The sequence below is a fragment of the Calypte anna genome, chromosome 5A, assembly GCF_003957555.1.
Source record: "Calypte anna isolate BGI_N300 chromosome 5A, bCalAnn1_v1.p, whole genome shotgun sequence".
Lineage (NCBI taxonomy): Eukaryota > Metazoa > Chordata > Aves > Apodiformes > Trochilidae > Calypte > Calypte anna.
Genome location: NC_044251.1, coordinates 21529636 through 21548985, shown reverse-complemented (window position 1 = coordinate 21548985; position 19350 = coordinate 21529636). Strand labels below are relative to the sequence as shown.

Here is a 19350-nt window from a genome sequence, read left to right as displayed (position 1 = left end):
TACTATTATACTTGAGATTATTATATTATGACTGAATAATTGGAGAGGAACTAGCAAGTAGCCAACTTCACCTCATGGACACTGGCAGAATCTGAATGCCTTACCTTCCAGTGCTTCATATTTGTACTTTTTGACCTCTGTTTGGAGAGATCCCCTATAGCTAGCTATTCTGTCACTTCCAAGTTTAAATCTGAAGGTTTAAAAACGTGTCTTCAGTTACCACCTACTGATTAAATTATCTAAAGGAAAATGCTTGTCCTTCAGGGCTCGTTATAGCTGCTTTCCCAGCAGCTTTATTTTACTGTGAAAACTAAATTTCCATGGTCTGAAGGACGCACCTGGTGGTCAAAACGAGGAATGGTAGCTGCAGCCCGAGCCCTCCTTCCTCCCAAGTTTTGTCATGAGGCTCAGTGGGACAAGTACTACAAAAACTCATTTCTGTCTGCTCTTGTCCTGTGCTTCCTTGGAGCACTTTAATAAAAATAATTGATGAGCATAAGCAATCATGAAACAAGGCGATCAAAGGGATACATGACTGTCAAGTTAAAGACATTCTTCTTGTTTTCTTCTCACGGAAGAGAAAGTGCTACAGCTATTTGGTTACCCTGCATTCACTATGAATCCCTGCCCTTGTGCTTGGTTCAGGCACACGGCCAAGAAGAAAACTCAGCAACTAGCTGCAGGGGCAGGGAAGTGAAGTGAAATTGCACAATGTTAGCTCTTTCCCACTCTTTCCACAATTTTTGTGGTTGGCTTGCAGCAGAAAAGATCACAAGCAGCCCAGTGAAGGTATTGCAGCAGGCTGGGAAAAGACTCTTCCTGTGTTGGCTGCAGAGTAGCATCGTTCTTCGGCTGCTTAAGTCCTATATTGTTTTTAGTGGTGTTTGATTATCAACAGCAGGTTTGAGCTTAGCAGAGCTACTAATTGTTATGCAGGTGGAATTGGATACCCTGTGGTGACTCTACAAACATACCTGGTTTTAATTACTAGTAGCCTAAGGAGGATTTGCCACCATCCTGCCTTCTCTTGGTGGAATAAAAAACCTGTGGAAGAAAAAACAAGTTTCACAGCTGCTCCTTAGAGCACTACAAGAAACGTGTACAGGTACCATCATTTAGGGACAGGTGAACAACCTGTGCCTCTCCGGGAAGGGATGTCTGGCTCGGGCTCTAGCGATGAGTGTAATTTTCCACGTGGAGTGGCCCTGGCTCGGGACGGACAGAGCTCTTGGCCTTGAGCCCCCCCCTTCCTCCCTGCTGCCAGGGCTGCCCCAGGCATTGCCCTGGGCCCGGGGCACTACTGGCTCGGGCGCTCCTAACGCCGACCAAGGCGGTGCGGCTCACGCAGGTCCCGCCGGGTGCTTGCCCGCGGCGGCCGGGGGCGTGGGGCTGTGGATTCCCGGTGGATTGCTGGTGGATTGCCGGTGCCCCCGCACCTGTGCCGCGGCGCCTTAATGGCGGCATTCCCCCAGGCCCCCCCCAACACGCGCAGCCGCCCCCCGCCATGCTGCCCGCCTGCCGCCGGGCCCGGCCCAGGCCGGGGAGCTGCGTCCCGGAGAGCGGCCTTGCCTTCTACGTGGTGTGGGAGCTGCGGGAGCCGCCGCGGCGGCTCAGCAGGTGCAGACTGGCCCTGCCAGGAGCAGCCCCAGGCCGAGAGCGGCTGCCCCAGGGAGGGCGAGGGAGCAGTGAGGTCCGGCCTGGCCCAAGGAAGGGCTGCGCCGGCTGGGATCGGCTTTGCTCAGCTCCCCTCGTCCCGTCTTTCCTGGAGCGGCCGTTCCTCGCGGTCCCTGCCCATGGCTGCATCCTTGCCCGGGCTACCACTTAACTTTATTCATTGCATTCCTGTGCAGTCTGCTCTCTAAATGACACAGACCTTTCCCTTTTCTTCCTCCCCTGGCATAAAGCTTTTTTCCAAGCCTTTTCGGGGGTTTTTGTTTGGGTTTTTTTGTTTGGTTTGTTTGTTTGTTTGTTTGTTTTTTACCTTCCATTTTACTCCTTGATTGTTATCTTTGTTTTCTGTTGTTTTCCTTCCCTCCCCTTGCAGCCAGTCCAGCAAGATGGGTTTCCAGGCTTGGCTGCCATTGCCGTTGCCAAAGCAGCTGGTGGTGTTCGGGCTGGGAGACTGGAGCTGTTACTCTGCGGACACAGCCATCGAGGTGGACGTGCTGGTGTCCCCGGGCATCTCACCGCAGTGGGTTGGCACGCTGGAGCCCACCCGCAGGTCGAGGCAGGATCCGGTGGTGCAGGGTTGTTGGGAGGGGTGTCTTGGAAAAGATTTTTTTCTCTGCGGTGCTGCCATGTTCTGCTGCTGTTGCCCCAAAGCTGCTGCACTGTCCTCAAACAGTATTCCTCTCTAGTGATGCTTTCAGCTTCCTTTTGTCTGCTGTCAGGGCTGGATCTTTTTTGGCTTTGGGCTGTTACCAACTAGTGTGGGAATTTTTCCCTGGCCAGTGTTGCTTGTGGGCTGAAGACCCATGATCCCCTGTGCAGGTCTCTGGTGTGGGAAGGTGTCTGGAGAACAGATATTTTCATGGCCTCATTGAAAGAGATGGACAAAGGCAACTCTGTGAAGCTTGTCCTGACTGTCAATGGACAGGTAAAAGAATTCACGTCCTCCTCTCTTCCTGCCCTATGTCTCAAGTGTTGTTACTGTTGAGCTACAGAACTTCTGTCCTTTTCCCTGTCTTTGGTACTCCAAGGCAGAGCTGCCTTACATGGATTTGCTAGTGTGTGGCTGTACTGAGCCCAAACCCTCTGTCACACACCAGACCTATTTCCAAAACACAGCTTTGGCAAAACACCTCTTGTTGCAGGAGGTGTGAAGCAGAGAGCTTTTCACTTACAGTTTGACTCACTCTTGAGCCTGTGGTATTTACACGGTTGTTTACCCTTTTGCTGAAGCGCTTGTATATAGCATCTCCAAGAGTCTGGCTCTGCTTTTCTTTGTTTATTTTGTTGCTGCTGAAGATGAAGCTGAGCTATTGCCTTGCAGGGAATCTGTCACTTGCTAGATACCTTTTTGCTCACCCTTTGTGGATGGAGCACACCACACCACTCTCACTTTGTCTTTCTGTCACAGCTGCTCCGAGGTATCTCCAGCAGTACGCCCACCCACCCCTTCCTTGTTCCAGAAGCCACCGAGTCACCAGTGCTCCCAGCAGATGATATGCCCTGTAGTGAGGACCTGGTGTGTCCTACTATGGTATGTGTATTCTGGAGCCTTCCTCTTGTTATTTCACTCTCCTCTTAGTATCTTCTCCCTCACTCATAGCTGATCAGTTGATGTTTAATGGAAGCATTTGCTACTGTTCTCTTAGAGGAGACTTGGCTAAGCAGGTTTTGGAGCTAAAGATTCACTTGTGCTAAAGAAAGTGGTACTCTGCTTTGAAATGCCTTTGGAAAGATTAAATTTAATAGCCCTTGGTGTGTGATTGATCAGCTTGGTCACCCCTAGCACAGGTGGACTTTCTGCCTTTTCAGTTGCCTTGTGTGGCTGTGCCCACTGCAGCCATCAGTCTGAAAGCACATAGCAATGGGTAGCTGCATAGCTCAGCATATATTTGGTGACTGATACTGCTGGCATGCTGGCACTTAAGACTCAATGGGAAGATGAGCCGGAAAACAGTCACCGCATGGAACTGGTCTCTGCCCCAGTAACAGGCAACCCAGGTTGCCTACCAAGCCTTAGGTTAATTTTCTTCAGGGCTAATTTGACTGGAACTCTTGTCATAGGTTAAGAGTCAGAGCTCAGAGGTGACTGCTAGAGCATCCAGGCCTGGGAGGAAGGACATTCACCCACCACTGAGGACTGTGGTGGTATCCAGTGAGCTGGCACCACCATCTGGCAAGCTGGAACCCAGTGAGGCCTGGAGGAAGAGTCCTGTCCACTCCAAGAAGCCCAGGAAAGTTTTATTTCAGCCCACAGCATCAGAGAGAGATCTCGGTGAAGAAGGTAACTCTGGAAGTTTTTATTTTACAGACTTGTCTGAATTGTCCATTTCTAGTCTTGCCTTGTTTGTCAGTGCTGCTGGGCAACAACTTCCCAATATGTTTCTGTGTGTATCTCCAAGGCAAGGTGGGCTTGTCTGTCTTGGCATGTGAAATACCAAGATCTGTACCTTAGTCCTGGATAAACTGCTTGATGAGTTTTTGCCTGGTGGAAAAAGGCCAGATATAGAAAAAGGATACTCTTACTGCCAATGTTATGTATCATAATATTATATGCCATTATCTTAATGTGAAAAAAGTGTTATATAAATGAAGGCAAATATCTTAGCCATGCTTTACAAAAGAGTAAATTGAGGCACAAGAGAGTTACCTATTGTGATGTTCTGTAATCTCTCCATTCATCTGTTTATTCCCCTACTAACAGCATACCCCTTGGTCTATAGAAGACCTTAGTTATTATTAAAGTATAGAGAATATGAAAAAGAATATATGTATCAGTATAATTGTACTGGCTTTTCAGTAGTGAGAAGGTAGCTACGAAGGGGTTTGAAATAAAACCTTTAGCTTCTGGAATGTGAATGACATTGTGGAATGTCAGCTCCAGGGCATGACCAAGTTTGTGTGCAAATGATAACTCAGTGGCCCCCATGTGAAATGACTTCCTGGGACTTGGCTTGTTTCTCACAAATGCAAATACAGCTCCATCATGAAGTCTCTTCTGTTGTGGGCAGTGTGAGTTGGGGGGAAAATGAGCTTGTATGAGAGGGGTAAAATTCAATTATGTTAGTCACAGAAAGTGTGCCATGCTCTTACCTGCCTTATGCATTTCTTCTGAGATGTTCTTCAGGATTTTTGGTATTGCATCTTGTTTGCTGCAGTGAGGCAGCTTTGTGCTAAGGCCAAAGGGCTCTTGAACTGTGGAGCTGAGCATTTGTCAGGGTATGTCTGCTGGATGATTTCTTTCTTTCTTTCTGTTTCCTCTGCAGATCTGGCGGTGGAGGAGTTGCAAGGTGAGGATCTGGTTCCTAGAACACGGTTTGGCTTTTCAGCCACTCTCTGGTGCCACTGGCTTTAACATCACAGGCCTCTCATACTTCACCTTTTACTTTCCCAGTGACCCAAGTGTAACATGTAGTGTATATGTTGTTCTTCTCTATGCAATTCTCCTGGATATTGTCAGGCTCTCCAATATGCTTCTGTAGACCCTGTGACTCTTGGGCACACCTCTGGGTGCTTAGCCCTTTGAGGCAAAGGGTAAAATATGGACTAGACTTTAATTTAAAACTATTTTTTGGCTTGCTCAGCCATATACGAGGGCCTGGGAGAGGGAAGAAGGAGGAACAGAGGAGTACAAGGAATATCTCTGGAAGCAGCTCCAGGCTTCCGGTTGCTGTATCATAGGCACTAAGAAGCTGTCCCTGGGTAGCCCTCCCTTGCAAGGAATAACACAGGGATAGAACAACTGGGATATCCTTTCTGGGGGTGTGTAATCAATGGGGGGCTTCCAAGCCTGTTTGAAGCCTGGCAACCTCTATGTGTCCTGTGTCCAACTGTCTGTTGGCTGCCAGTGCTAGTGATGTCTCTCATAGCACAGCAGTTATTCCCTAAAGTCAACAGAAAATCTTCCTTGGAGACATATGTCTCTTGTCACCCCAGACAGAAGGGACCTGGGGCTCTTGCATTCCCATTTCTGCCCTCTGAGCCTTCTGCTGCCTTGTTCTCCCCAGCAGGGAAAGGAGCTTGGGGGTATCTTGCTTCATTCTGCTCACAAACCTCTGCTCTCCCCTCCCCAGGTGGTCCCAGCCCACGGTGGTGCCATGCCATGTGCCTCAGTGACCTGGGGACAGCTGTTCTGATTGGTGGAGAAGGTGCTGATCAGCAGTCCTGCAAGGACGCACACTGGAAGCTGGAAATTGGTGGGAACTTCAGGGTTGTCAAAGGCAATGGGGTTAGTGGGGCTCAAGGACAGCTTAAGCAGATGGGAGGGTACTCAGGGGTCTGTGTATGGGGCAGGGGGCAGGAAAGGTGTCACATCTCCTAGGAATGGTCACCAGGCTGAGCTGGCAGTGTAGGGTGCCAGAAGACCCTTGAGGGTTGTATGTGAGAGCCCCCCAGTAGCAAAGGTATAAGTTCTAGAAAGCCTTGGGTGAATTTTAAGGGGTAAAATCAGGTGTTTGCAGTCTGTTTGTGATGACTGATGGAGAAATGTGAGATACAATTCCAGTGCCTTGCAGTCTTTTGCACCTCACAGATCTTCACTTCAACTTCACTGTTCCCCACCTAGTTAGAGTTCCCCTTCACTCCTTACACAGAAACATTCCTGTATGAGTCTCTACTAGTCCTTAATCATAGGAGAGAAGAATATGAAGGGAGCAGGGTCTTCAGTAAAGATTTTATGACATATTCTTTAAATCCAGATAAATAAGAACATATTTGAAATCTCACACCATCTCTCTGGTGTTGCGCTCACAGACAGTGATTTCTGGCTTCCAATGGGTTTCCAGCTACAAAAAGCCACGCCATCATGCTTACGTGGTCACACAGCTACCTATGACCCAGAAACCAAGCGTATCTACATTTTTGGGGGCATAAGGGAAGACAAAGACTACGGTGGCATCTACATCCTGGACACAGTCACCTGGAAATGGATCCTCGTGGCTGTAAGTACTGCAGCTTTTCCCAGACAAAAACACAGGAAGGGTGTCAGGTTCTGCCTGAATATAGCAATCAATATGCCCATATCCCTAATCCAGTAGTCCTGGTCCACTGTTGCTGCAGGCTGTTGTCCAAGCTGCTTAGTTGGGATTGGCAGATATAAGATGATTATGTTGAAAGGTCACAAGTCTGACAGAAACCAAGGGCTGTGCCTACAGTTAATGAAGAAAAGTAAAAAAATGGCTGCTGCAGAGCACCGTGTCTGACTGAAGTCATGGGTGGTAGATACTGTACAAGCAGCAGAGGGAAATGGCCTCTCCTTTTATATGGTGCTGTTGAGAGCTGCACTGGATGCTGAGGTGAAGAGCTGGTCTTTTCAAATCATAAACTGCTCTGAGCACAGCAGATCTCTGAGCTCTGTAGTTGCCTGTCATGTCCTAGCAGAGGGCCCTGTCAGAGGAACTGTCTGTCTCTTGGATAAATCACAAGATGGCTTTTACAGATTAAGCCTGGATGAGAACTTTCTGTTCCCTTTCTGTTGTCTTCTGAGGAAGCTGGGGTAGGAGGTTGACTTCCTACTCCCATTAGAACATTCTGGTGGTGCTGAGAACCCAAGGGATGTACTGCCTGCCTGTGTGGCAAAAGATCTGGCTGGGAACCACTAGAGTGAAAACTTAGACTTGTTGAACTCACTGCATGCTGTGTGCCCCTTTCCTATGGGTTGTGCAGCAAATAATGCCCTTCTCTTAGCAAATATTTGGTAAACTTTTTCCAGGCTAAAGGGAAGATGCCAGTGCTTGCCTACCACAGTGCAACTATCTACCGCAAGGAACTCTTTGTTTTTGGAGGGACTTTCCCCAAAAAGGCATCACTCACAGCTGGACTCTGCAGCAATGTGCTCTATGTCTTCAATCCAGAGCATGAAATTTGGTACCAGCCAATCTCAGAAGGGGAGAAGCCTCTGCCTAGGCTTGGGTGAGAGTCTCTTATTCTAGCTCTCCAAAACAGAGCAGAAAACCTCTGCTCACTTTCCCTCCCACTCCAGTGTAATTTGCTAAATATTAGGTGATTGTTCTCAGCCATTTGCTTCTTAAGATAGGTCTCTGATTTGAGCAGTGTGACTCCCAGTATCTCCTGTCAGAAGTCCTGGTGGGATTCTGTCCTTGAGCTGCAGTGGCTGGGGGTAGAGGCCGGTGTAGACTGCAGCTATGGCAGCACGATAGCAGAAACCAAGGCTGAAACTTCAGTTTTGTGAACTTGCTGAAGATACTTTGTTCACTTGCTTCTTTTCTGCTCAGACATTCAGCTACTCTACTGAAAAACAAGCTGCTAATTTTTGGAGGGCGGAGGACTTCTCTCTACCTCAGCGACATGCACATCCTGGATCTGGGTAAGAAAGTCTGTGCCAGGTGGATGCTATGGAAAGGTCTGTTCTGAGGTGTGGACTGGAGAATCAGGCATGCTTGATGGGAAGGTAACATTAATATTAGAAAAACCCCAGAGTAAGAAAGGGAGATGGAAAGCTATGGGGTAAAAAAATTCTTTCTGGAGTAACAGGGGAGGGAATAGTAAAAAACAGGAGACTGCTTTTTTGGAGGATGCTGGGTAAGAGAATGCAGGTTGATGATGTGGCAAAGTACAGAAGATTTTGTCTAGTTATGAGGCTGAGCTTTTTGGACATTTCACCTCCCTTTTCCGTGGCTGCCAGGTTTCATGGAGTACACACCTGTCCCTCTCCTCGCAGGACAGCCTTCCTCACGTTGGTAAGATCCTATTGCAGACCCAAGAGCTATCTTCTTTCTCTGCCCTTTCTCTTTGAAGCCAGGTTTAAATGGTGCTTGTGATCAGACTCAGTTGCATATCTCCGTCCCACTAGTCAGAATGCAGTAATGGCCCCTCTGCTGTGCAACTCAGCATTCCTGTGCTGTCCTACTTGGTGCCTATAGGGGTGGGGGGAAGAGGAGAAGAGTAAAGTCCCCTTAGTCTCCCTGGAAATCTGCCTTTCAGACTAGAAGTTTTCTGATGTGTGCTGGAGAACAGACACACACAGAGAAGACACTCTTGTACCAGGGCTGTACCTAACGGGACACTATATCCCACTAGAACAATGGCCCAAATCAGACCAAAGCTCAGCTCTGCTGTTTCAGAGCAGCAGAAACATTGAGAACAAAACACTGGAGTTTTGATAGCTCCTTCTGAGATAATGAGGTGCTGTTTGGACCTGACTATGCCCTGACCTGCAGAGGCAGACAAACAGCTCTTTCAGGATAATTCAGCAGGTCAGGGCAGAAGGAAAGCAGGTTAACTTCCATCCTGCATCTTAAGCTCCCAGCCTCCTGCTGAAGTCTGCCCACCCCTGCCCACTGCTGACTGAGGCAACCCCAAAAGGTTTTGCTGTAGTCACCTTCTGGCTTTGATTTGGTCACAGTTTTCATGCAGCTCTGGCTGTGTCGGACCAGAAGGTTCTGATCAGTGGAGGCTGCAGTGCCAAAGGAGCCCTGCAGGATGCCTTTGTCTTCCACCTGGGTGAGTGAGAGTCCCTCCCAGTTTCCATAGCTGAATGTGACTATTGGGCAGCAGTGGTGTTTCTCAACACCTCGTCTGGTCTGTTTGGTTCATCCCTTGCACTTGAATTGGGTTTGTCAGTATTGATAGCTGCTTTCTACTTCAGATACTCTGTCATGGAGCACAGTGATCCACCATGACCTCTGCTCTGTGCCTCGAGCTGGCCACACATTGCTTGACCTGACTCCTGCCCACCTGATGGATGTAGACAAGGAGAACAAAGAGGAGCATAATCTGCACATGGTGTTGATCTTTGGGGGCTCCAACTGTGCTGGGACCTTTTACAACAGCACAATCAAGATCCAGCTAAACCTAGGATAATGCTCAATACTCAGGATGATGTTGGAGCGGCAAGGGCTCTTCATCAACCTGAGTACACACATGGATGGCAATAAATTATTCCATGCAATGTGGCAGTCCAAGTATCTATATGTAGGTGAATGCTACCTTGGCACAAGAGATCATGGGTTTGTGAAGCCTTTCCGAAAGCCATGGGTATTGCCCTCTTTGGGCAGCTGATATACAGCGTTATACTGGCATAAATTCCTTCCCATGTTCCTGGCTTGGTACCTAGGCTTGGGTGCCAAAACCTTTGGTGGGATCTGAACTGTGTCTGCACAGGAATACAGTCACGGGATTCTGGGTTTCCCTTCTTGTGCTATAGGTTTCTGTGTTTGAATTCCTGGAATGCCTTCAGCTCTGAAAGTGACTCAGGTTCCATGTGGGATGAGTGGTATGGGATTTATTCCTGTCACTTAGAAGGTTTTTGCAGTGAAAGTACAGGTGTGATTCTTGTTTGGAGGGAATTGGGTGATACTTCCTTGGGAAATACTCTGCAGCTGAGAACTAGAAAAACATCTAGAGCAGTATCTGAGAATGGGAGGAGAATGCTATGATTTTCAGCGTATGAGAGTGAGCTGGTTGTGTCTTGCTGACTATGGCACAGCCACCTTGCTTTGCTCTAGACAGACCCTTACTATAAATTCTGTAAGACTGCAGCTAGACAAAAGGAAGAGGTACAAATTGTTCAAATTTACAAATTTATGATTCTACAAATCAGCTGCCCCAGACTGTAATTCTTTTGTCACTGCAAGGGGTGGTGGAGTGGCTAATGGTTGGCAAGACCTGCAGGACCCAACAAGTGTTTGGATTAAGCTGTCTTCTGTCAGAGACTAACTCTTACTGTTTATATCTAGTACTAGTGATTATGCCATAGCTCTGGGGCAGCTGCAAGGACATGCAAACCTGCCAGGTAAGTAGTGCAATGTGTGCATTTGTTCTCTGATGCTTTTTCTGTAAATGGAAGAAGCCCCTGTGGGGAGTCCAGAATGGGCTCAATGTCTCACAGTTGTTTGTGGCCATATTCCCCAACCCAAAGCCATACAAAGGGGATTTCTGATAAGTATGGATGCTTCTGCTTTAATCCGCTTCATGGAGATACATTGAATAGGAAAATAAAACACATAGACAGAAGTGGCTGCAAGGTTTCCATCATAGGCATAGCTCCTTTAAGTCATCCAGGCTGCTTCCAGGTCCTCTGCCCTTCTTCCCATCCACATGAAAGTGAGACAAAAGAACTAGGGCTTCTTGTTGGCACTGAAGCCCTACTCAGTCTGTAGCTTTTGTCCTCTTTGACACTCCAGCTTACTTGATTTAATGAGTAGGATGGCTTCAGGCCTGCAGCTCTGGAGGAGTATCTGGCTGCCGGGATGGGTGGCTTACTTTAAATGCCTCTAACTCCAGGAGAGCTTTGTTTATTCTGCTTATTGTGGGATATGGACCCATGTTCACTTTGAATCTGCAAAAAGAAAAGAATTTGTGAAGTACTCTTAAGCCAGACAGCCAGTGCAGCAGTGAGCAGAAGGGTGTAGAGCAGGGTGCTGTCTCTGCCCAGTAAGGGAGAAAAAAGACATAGATCAGGTTTCCTCTAAGTGCCTCTAAGAAGAGAGACCACCTCCTTATTTCCAAGATCTATCAAAAGAGACAGAATTTATGACAGGAAAATTTATGCAAAGAAGAATCCATAACTGGATAGGACAAGTGGGAGGGATGCCTTCCTAACAAGGAGTAGCAGAGGGTAAGCTCTGACAGCTCAGCATGAGGCATAAGTGCCCTTGAAAAGCACCTTAAGCTTAGCGTTTATTACCTTTCAGCATTGGCAACTTGAGGCACCAAGCACAAATCAGCCATAGAAACCTGCAAATGTAGCAGAGAAAAGGGGTCAGAATAACTTGGAGCCACTTTGTTGTGGTGGCTAAGCTTTGGCAGCAAGATAGAAATTATTTTACTAGCCAGTATAGAGGAGCTGTCACAACAAACCCATTCTTTAATCCAACGTAATTAATACAGCAAAAATGCAAGGAAAGGAACGTCACAGAAGTCAGTAGTGGAAGAAACCATCAGCCTTTAGGGAGCTTCGTATTTACCAGATTAATATCATGACCTCAAGGGGATGGTGCTTCTATAGCAACAGCCTTTGAGCAAACAAGTCTGCTGGCAAGTTGCAGAGGGAGGGGAGAGTTTGCATGGCTGTGAAAAGATTAATAAATTTTGCTTGTTTGAATTTCAGAAGTTTCAAGCAGCTCCTGCCAATGTCAAGACCTGATAAGTGATAAGCTCTTTGCACATAGGCTTGGGGATTTGCTATCAGAAAAGAAGGCTCAAGGACAATACAGCTAAGTGCCATCCACACAGAGGCAGCTGCTCCCTCCCCATTCACCAGGTCAAAAAGCTCTGGGTGCCTGTCAGAGCCCATATTATTCTCCAGCATAAGATCTCTTAAATAGCCTTTGCCCACCACAGGCTCCATTTCCGTGAGACTGACTAGGCAATTCTCTGCACCACATGTTATTGCAGGAGCTTTCAGTTTTACCAGGTTTTTGCAAGCAAGATCCACTTGCCTGCCAAAAAGGACTACTAAATGGAAGAGGCCTGAGTGGCCTCTGGTAAAATCTGTCCATGTTAAAACTGGACAAAAAGAGCAGAAAAACACAATGCAACTTCATCCAAGTTTCCATAGAACAGAGCTAAGAACTGAACTTGTGTTTATGCCAAGCTTTGCCTCTACTACAGCACACTTTGAACTCCAAATCTCTTACAGCTGATATATACATAACACAATATTCCACATCCTTTAGTAGCAGCCTACAAAGAGTGAGAGAATCTAGCTACCAACAGGTTATAGGCAGGCACAAGTAAGCATCTCTTAATTTGCAAGTCAGTAATGGCCTAAGTAGGCTCCATGCAGCTGTTATGGTGAGGGCACGGCATTTAATTCCAGGCACAAGATGGGGCTGTGCTGTGTTAACTCCTGTGCAGGCATATTTTATGGAATATACTGGAGTTTTCAGTTTTCCAATGGTCCTCAACACTCTCTCAGATACTTACTTCGTCCCCCACACAGTAGCGCCCAGAAGTGTGCTGCAGAATCTGCTCCAGTGCTGCCAAGAGAGGTGGTACACTGATGTGAGGCATTGCAAACTCATTTGAAAGGGACACCAAAGACCTTTTAGACAGGGTATTACTAACAGACATTTTGATCCTGAGCTAATTATGAGAAGCAATTTGGGACAGAACATAGAAGGAGCAGAAATCTTACAACAGAGTAGTTACAGGAGCCTTTAGGGTCCTTCAGCTTTTTGGGACCCAAGGTGATTTCAGCTGCTTCTGGCAGAGCACCTGAAATACTAAAAGGACAATGTAGAGATACGTGAGAGTAGGGAAGGAAAAAATGCAAGGATTCAGCTAGTTTGTGTCTGTCCAGAAGTTAAGATGGGCCTGCCATTCTAGCACATAGAGGAAAGGGTCTTGAGGAAACAAAAAGGACTGTGTTTCTCCAAAGGATATAAAGACATCTCTGCTACTTGCTAGATTCTGTGGGAGTTTGCCATCAGATGTATTTTATCTGATGACAAATGGATATCAGCATAGTGATATAACGTGAAAGCAAAAGGTGCTTGTTTGGGAGCAGCTGACTGGAAATGTGTCATGCATGAGGGTGAACTAAACACTGTGGTGTATGAGATGGCTTCAGGCTTTCCCTCTTCAGTGCACAGCAGTGGAAGTACACTGTGGACAGTATCTTTCCTCTGAGACCCTGGAGTGCTATCAGCAGGGCTCCCAATGCACCAGTCTGGGGAGATCTGTTTTCTGCTTGAGGAGGAAAGTAGGGCCCCAGTGGTGCAGAGTTTTGAAGGGTCAAAGGACTGATCATTTTGGATATGGAACACACCTTGGAAGCCAGATGTGATGCAGTTCTGAGCCCATTCCATTTTTTTCTCCCCCATTTGTTTCAGGATGCTCAGGTTCTGTGAAGGCAAGTGATCTCCAGGTTAAATTTCCCACCACTGGCTGGGCCTCACTGCCACATCCAGTGGAGCAGAGGGAAGATGTGGAGGTGTCAAGCCTTAAGCCCCAGGCTTAGTTCAGCCTGCTGGGTCAGCCCTGGCCTCCCTTTCACTGAACCCTGCTCTTCCTCTATCCCAGGACTGTCCTGTAACAGCTGTCAGGGTATCCCTTTGCCTCTGCCCTTTTGTGTCACTCAGTTGTTGTCTTCCTAAAACTTACTAGACGCTGCAGTGAAAATGCATGGGTTCAGCTGTTTCTGGAAAGAACTCAGGGGTGCCGTAGGACTTTCTTTGTAGGAAATACTGGATTGTTAACATTGGCAGATCAGGAAGAGGCTCAGAGGAGATTTCATTTGCTAACACACAGTCTTAAGGTCTGCCATGATATTAGCTGGCAGCAACCTAATGAGACTGAGCTTTTCAGGGATACAGACTCCAGGAAGCCCATCCTGGTTTTCCCATTTGCATGGATATGACAAGACAATACCTGGAGTGGCTGAATGCCAGAAACAATGTGATCTGCAATCATTCTGACTTGGGCTCTCTTCTTTGGATCTTGAGGCAGGAGCCTGGGGTTAGGACGGGTGTCTTCCAGGTAATGAATTATAGCTAGCTGCAATGAATAAGGAGATAAGGGAAGGTTGTTGGAGAGCCAAAGAAAAGTGCAAATCTCAAGGACATGGGAAAAGGGAGCTGATCCAAGAGAATACAACAGCTTTGAATGAAGTTTGTTACCAATTCAAGCAACAAAATATCCGCTTCGATGGGTGCTTGGGACCTTGTAATTTACCCCAACAGCAATTTCTCACAAACCCTGGCACAGCCATCTAAGGCAGACTAGAGACTGCTCAGTGCGAGGTGGAGCTACAAACCAAAGCCCAAGTGAGTTGAAATCCTTGACAGTTGTCTCCCAGCAGTCTATGTGCTACTTCTGCCCCCAAGTGGGCCTATGAAAATGCCATTTCTTTTCCAATACACAGATGAGAGCTTGGGGAAAAGAGATGGGGCAAAGCCATCCCCTTGAGACTGACAGCAGGCTGGAAGGAATGGTTAACAGGAATGTGGCTGTCAACTCACCGACTGAGAAAGGGTGATGCCATCAATTTTCAAGGCTGGGACTTGCTGCATTGGATTAATGGCCTTGAATTCAGCAGAAAACTGTGGAAACAAACCTCAGATTACTGCAACAAAAAAAATTATTCTTCCTTGTTTTCTTCCCCTATAGTCTGGTGATCAAATTATTTAATTTTTTTAATCTGGCTTTTCTCTTTATCTCAGTACTGATCTTTGCAGTAAATTATGGTGTACTATTTGCCTGCAGCAAGTTCTTTCTGGGGCTCAGGAATCACTGCATCCAAGGCCAAGATGCCTTACTTCTTGATAAGCCATCAACACAAATCCCAGGATGGGCAGTACTGCAGTAGTATCCCTGTTACCATTCTAGTTCTTCAACTCTGTTTTAGTTCACACTGGCACATCAAGCCAGTGATACTTGGAGGTGCATGACTAAGGCCCTTATTGTCAGTGAAGATCTCTTCTGACAACTTGTCCTTTCCTTTGGCAGGTTCTTTGCAGTCCCTTACTGTAATAGTTAGCATCCTTTGGACACCTGACCACCACCACACACTTTGGTGTTAACTGAGTGAGGTTCAGTCTATGTTTAAACCATAGTGCAGCTTCTCTGAGGTCTGTGTGGTACTTATGTTCAGTTATATCATGCTAAGACGGAGCAAAAGATAATGAACCTTACATGAAACTTAGTCACAGATGTTTAAGAGAGAACACCTTTAGTCTCCTGAAGTCATTTCCCTCTATCCTGCATGCCAGAGAATAACACTGGTTTAAAGCAACTATTAATTACAGACAAGTGAGGAATTCAGGAACTTTGCTAGTGAACTTGCTAGTGCTGATCCAGTTCTTCTAAGAATGCCAAAGCTTGGTTCCCTTGGGAAGAACAATGGTTGCTGTATCCTTACCTGCTGCCCTCCATCTTTCAGGAGGTTCACTGGTACCACGTCACAGGCAATCCCTTTCAGAGCCAGTGCTAGGGAGAACAGAGTATACAGCTTCAGACAGGCACACTGAGATAAGTATCAGTAGTTTCAGGGAAATGTTATCTCCCTTTGAAAAAAGAATGGCTTTAAAACTGAAAAATACTCTGTCTCTCAAGCAAGGTAGCTTGAGTCCACTGAGAAGATAGTTCTCTGACAAATGAAGAACCAAAGCACTAAAGATCAGTCCTGGCAAAAGCACTGCATTATTCAAAATGAATAATGTCTATCCTGACAGGGCTTATAATGCTGTGCTCACCTCCAAATCCTTGCTTAAGACTGTCTCAGTCCAAGTAGGGACCACTCCCAGCTCTGGTTAGGTCTCCAGACCTGTTCAGACCAGACTCTGAGGCACTATTGGTGTGAAAAGAGAGTGTAGGGCTCCTCTAGTTAATGTGGAAGAAACAGCCATCTGCATCATGTTAGCTTTACAAAAAGAGTCATTCCCTCTAACTAGCTGCAGCCTGAGCAAAGCCCTCCTGCCTGTTCCTCTCCCTTCCCCCTGCTCCAGGGAGGCTGTGGTATTCCCTTTCCTCCCACTCAGGAGAAGGGGGTGGAAATGCCTCACTGTTCCAGGATTATGTTTGCTGATTTCTCTTAATAAGTGACTAATTAATTGGGTTAGTGAAGGGAAAGATACTGCAACAACACCAAGACAGTAAAACAGAGATCAGCACTGGATCTTACCAATTCTCACTCTCCAAGAGCAGGAACTTCGGAAATAGCTATAAAGTATTGGCTGAGAAGAGAAAGACAGGTAACGTGGTTATGTGTTGGCAACACCAGAGTCTTGTAAGGAGAACAAAGCACGAACAGAGAATATTTCAGAAACTGTAAGATGGGGCAGGGAGAGGCTTGGGGGAGTGAGAGCTCCTTTCTGAAAGTGACTGTTCCTATTTTGGACGTATAGGTAGTGTCACTTTCTTTCATGCTTGCTCTCTGAATATTTAATTGTACCCACTGTTTCCAGAAATGCACAAGTGACCTTAAAATTATCCCTTACAAAGCTTCTCTCTTTGTCCTAATCAGATGTTACTTTTATCCCATCTTGAATTTTTCAAGCCAATTGCCCACTGATTATGCCAAGCATTTGCTCTGAGTATTTGTGTGGCATGAAATGGCTTTTACAACTCTGCAGGGCAGGGCAAGGCCTCTTTCCAAATAAGATGAGCTACTGCTGTTCCAGACAAATGCCAGAAGGGCAGACAACTCATCTCTACCTGAACTGCAGCACCAAGGCAGATTTCGCAGACCCTTTCACCCTGTCCAAGCTCTCACCTTTTCAGATGCCATGATCAGTGTGTGCAAGCTACTCCAGGAGATGGAAACAACCTATTTGCTTTCCCTTTTAATTTAGCTGGGGCGGGGAAAGGCTTCTCTGCTAAAGCCAATGGAAAAAAAGGACTATGCCCCCAGATCTCTGCTCGGGGCATGGAAACCAGCCAGTCAGATTAAACCCTGAGTGATTGCAGTCAGCTGCATCTGCATCCCCCTGTGCTGAAGCCTCAGCCCTGATAACCATTAACAATCTTTGAGGTTGAAAGCACATTTAGGAACCATCCTTATTTCCCTAGCTTTTTGTCCAGAAATAAATAAGATACCTAAAGAACCTGTAAGGCTCTCTTACAGCAGTTGACAATCCAGAAAGATAGCCCTAGGGAACCAAAGATGGAAACTGAAGCCACGTGCAAAATTTCAGTTTCACTAGGGAATGACTGCCAGCTCCCAGAACAGGAGCTGCCTTTACAGGGAGGATCCTCAGGGTTCCTCTGTAGTGCTTCTATGTTGCATCCCTGGGAGAGGTTGCTGCTCTCCTCCCAGTCCAACCTTCTGCAAAAGATGAGGACCAGTTTTTGATATGGTCTGTTCTTGTCACAGGGAAAATGGCACATGTACATCTCTAAATTAACATGTAACTGTTTCTCCTTCCTTACACAGATCCCATGGCATGCCAGGGATCTCCCTGTGTCTCCATCCATCCTGCCAAAATAAATATTATACCAGAGATTGACAGTGAGACAGAAGAAGGCAGGGATTAACTTTAAATGAGGTATGCATTTGGTTAAATTCTTCTTGTCAAAGTTTACTGGGGAAATTTTTTATAAGTGAGGAAGGAAGTGATGGCAGTATGGCAACACTTCTATTTACTGGTTTTCTTAAATTCTCTGCTTCTGGAATCAACTCATTCAAAATCTTAGCTATGCTTGTTAAAAAAATTTCTAGCACACTGGTTTGCAGGGAAAACAGAAACGATGAAATCAAAAGGGAAATATACAGCATTCATGACACACTATTTTTACTTGTTTTTCCTGTGGACTTTGCTGATGATTTTTTGGCTCAGAAATTCATATCCTTCACCAAATCTGTTCTGGACTCTGGCCTTTCAGCTAGCAGAGACATTTCTCCTGATCTTCTCTACAGCTCTTTGTTGTTTTTGCAGCCTGCACTATCATGTATAACAAATTGTGCTAAGCTAATGAAATCGCTCCATAATTTCAAGGCCCCAGGGGATTTCACCAAAAGAACATGGAAAACAACCCATTGCTCAGAAGGGAACTGTGTTGCTAGAGACTGGGGCCTGGAGTGATCTCTTAAGTTCATGCTGTTTTGCTCCCAGAGGCAGGGAAGATCACAGGCAAAACAGTCAACTAAGTAAAGGCTAGAGACTGCCAGAGTGCTTCATCCTCAAGAGACAGGTCTCGGAGTGACATTATATCTGGTCTTTCTCTGACAAATATCTGAGCACAGGCCAGAGAAGTGGGAAATACAACCCTGTGGGGTACAATTCCCATAAGCTGCAGGTTATACGAGTTGGAGCGGGGAGGATAGCGGGGAGACAATATTTGTTTCTCATCTACTGAGATTTCTGGTTTGGTTCCTTTTTCATTTCCACCATTAGCAGTGCAGTGAGGAAAGTTTAACTTAAATCCCCATCTAGAGTAAAATGTGGGAAATGCATTTCCCAGTTAAGGAAGATGGCAAAGGAGCCCAAACTTCATGTGTTGAGTCCTGAGGTTTCCAAGCCTGTCTGTTTCTCCTCTAGAAACCACCTCCTTTCAGGCTGTATTTGGGACGCACTTGGAAAGGCAAAATCTTCACTTCTTCCTGAGACCCATTGCTCCAGGCATCCAGCAGACATGGAATGACAAGGAGTAGCCAGCCATGTGGGACACGAGAGAAACACTTGCACCGGGGAAACCTTGCTGTTTGAAAGGCATCCCTTGTGTAAACAGACAGGTATAAGCTGCAGGCACAGGTTTGCTCCTAAAATGCTGTTTCCCCGCAATAGACATTGGTGTCAACAGCCAGCTATTTTAAGTAAACACCAACACTGCTTCGACAGGCTTTAGATTTTATTTAGCACAGGGGCAAATTCCTTGCTCTCCACTGAGACACGGATAGGGCAGCAGGGCAGCGGAAATCTAAGAAACGCTCTGCGCGGGGTCGGTAACCACCATCCCGGCCTTTCCGGGCACCAGCAGCTGATACAGGCCGCGATCCTTCTCAGCTACCGACGCTTCACCGAGCGGGGCCCGCGCCTCCCCCACTCCCTCTAGCTCTAGCGCCGCCATCGCCCGTCGCTCTCCTCCCGCCCGGCGGAGACACTGCGCGGGGAGCCAGCACCGCGTACCTTGGCCGCGGCAGAGCTCATCCCGCGCCGCGGGGACCGCAGCGCCGGCCCCGTCCCAGCCTCGGACAGCCTCCCCAACCTCAGGATTCGGCGGCAGCGATGACAGCGGCCGCCTCGGCGGGACTACACCTCCCAGCGTGCCCCGCGCCCCTCC

General features: G+C 47.0%; 2 protein-coding genes across 4 annotated transcripts; one reads left to right on the top strand and one right to left on the bottom strand.

The window, feature by feature from the left end:
• Positions 1 to 1504: 1504 nt before the first annotated feature.
• Positions 1505 to 9478, top strand: LOC103538798. Its single transcript, XM_030452489.1, has 12 exons — positions 1505 to 1617; positions 2045 to 2221; positions 2491 to 2596; positions 3080 to 3202; positions 3733 to 3952; positions 4935 to 4958; positions 5742 to 5864; positions 6421 to 6608; positions 7902 to 7993; positions 8312 to 8366; positions 9032 to 9129; positions 9275 to 9478. The coding sequence occupies exons 1-12, from the start codon at positions 1505 to 1507 to the stop codon at positions 9306 to 9308; spliced, it is 1353 nt and encodes a 450-aa protein (XP_030308349.1). The 3' UTR covers positions 9309 to 9478.
• A 1082-nt stretch (positions 9479 to 10560) lies between these two features.
• GSTZ1 (glutathione S-transferase zeta 1) lies at positions 10561 to 19329 on the bottom strand. 3 transcript variants are annotated; one of them, XM_030452609.1, is made up of 9 exons: positions 19197 to 19329; positions 16253 to 16304; positions 15491 to 15558; positions 14592 to 14672; positions 14002 to 14127; positions 13400 to 13475; positions 12556 to 12608; positions 11315 to 11364; positions 10561 to 10966 (listed from the first exon to the last, which is right to left on the bottom strand). In XM_030452609.1, the coding sequence occupies exons 1-9, from the start codon at positions 19215 to 19217 to the stop codon at positions 10840 to 10842; spliced, it is 654 nt and encodes a 217-aa protein (XP_030308469.1). In that variant the 5' UTR covers positions 19218 to 19329; the 3' UTR covers positions 10561 to 10839. The 3 variants fall into 3 exon arrangements, with proteins under 3 accessions (XP_030308469.1, XP_008503413.1, XP_030308470.1); XM_008505191.2 differs by lacking the exon at positions 19197 to 19329 and adding an exon at positions 16844 to 16942; XM_030452610.1 differs by lacking the exon at positions 16253 to 16304.
• Positions 19330 to 19350: the final 21 nt, after the last annotated feature.

What these genes read in the sequence shown, in the direction of transcription:
- LOC103538798 (XM_030452489.1), top strand. Translation starts at nt 1,505, where the DNA reads ATGCTGCCCGCCTGCCGCCGGGCCCGGCCCAGGCCGGGGAGCTGCGTC. An exon ending in GGCGGTGGAGGAGTTGCAAG is followed by an intron (nt 4,959 to 5,741) that starts GTGAGGATCTGG and finishes TCCCCTCCCCAG; the next exon opens with GTGGTCCCAGCCCACGGTGG. An exon ending in TGCCTTTGTCTTCCACCTGG is followed by an intron (nt 9,130 to 9,274) that starts GTGAGTGAGAGT and finishes TTTCTACTTCAG; the next exon opens with ATACTCTGTCATGGAGCACA.
- GSTZ1 (XM_030452609.1), bottom strand. Translation starts at nt 19,217, where the DNA reads ATGAGCTCTGCCGCGGCCAAG. An exon ending in CTCTTGGAGAGTGAGAATTG is followed by an intron (nt 15,559 to 16,252) that starts GTAAGATCCAGT and finishes TGTTCTCCCTAG; the next exon opens with CACTGGCTCTGAAAGGGATT. An exon ending in CAAGTTGCCAATGCTGAAAG is followed by an intron (nt 10,967 to 11,314) that starts GTAATAAACGCT and finishes TTCTTTTTGCAG; the next exon opens with ATTCAAAGTGAACATGGGTC.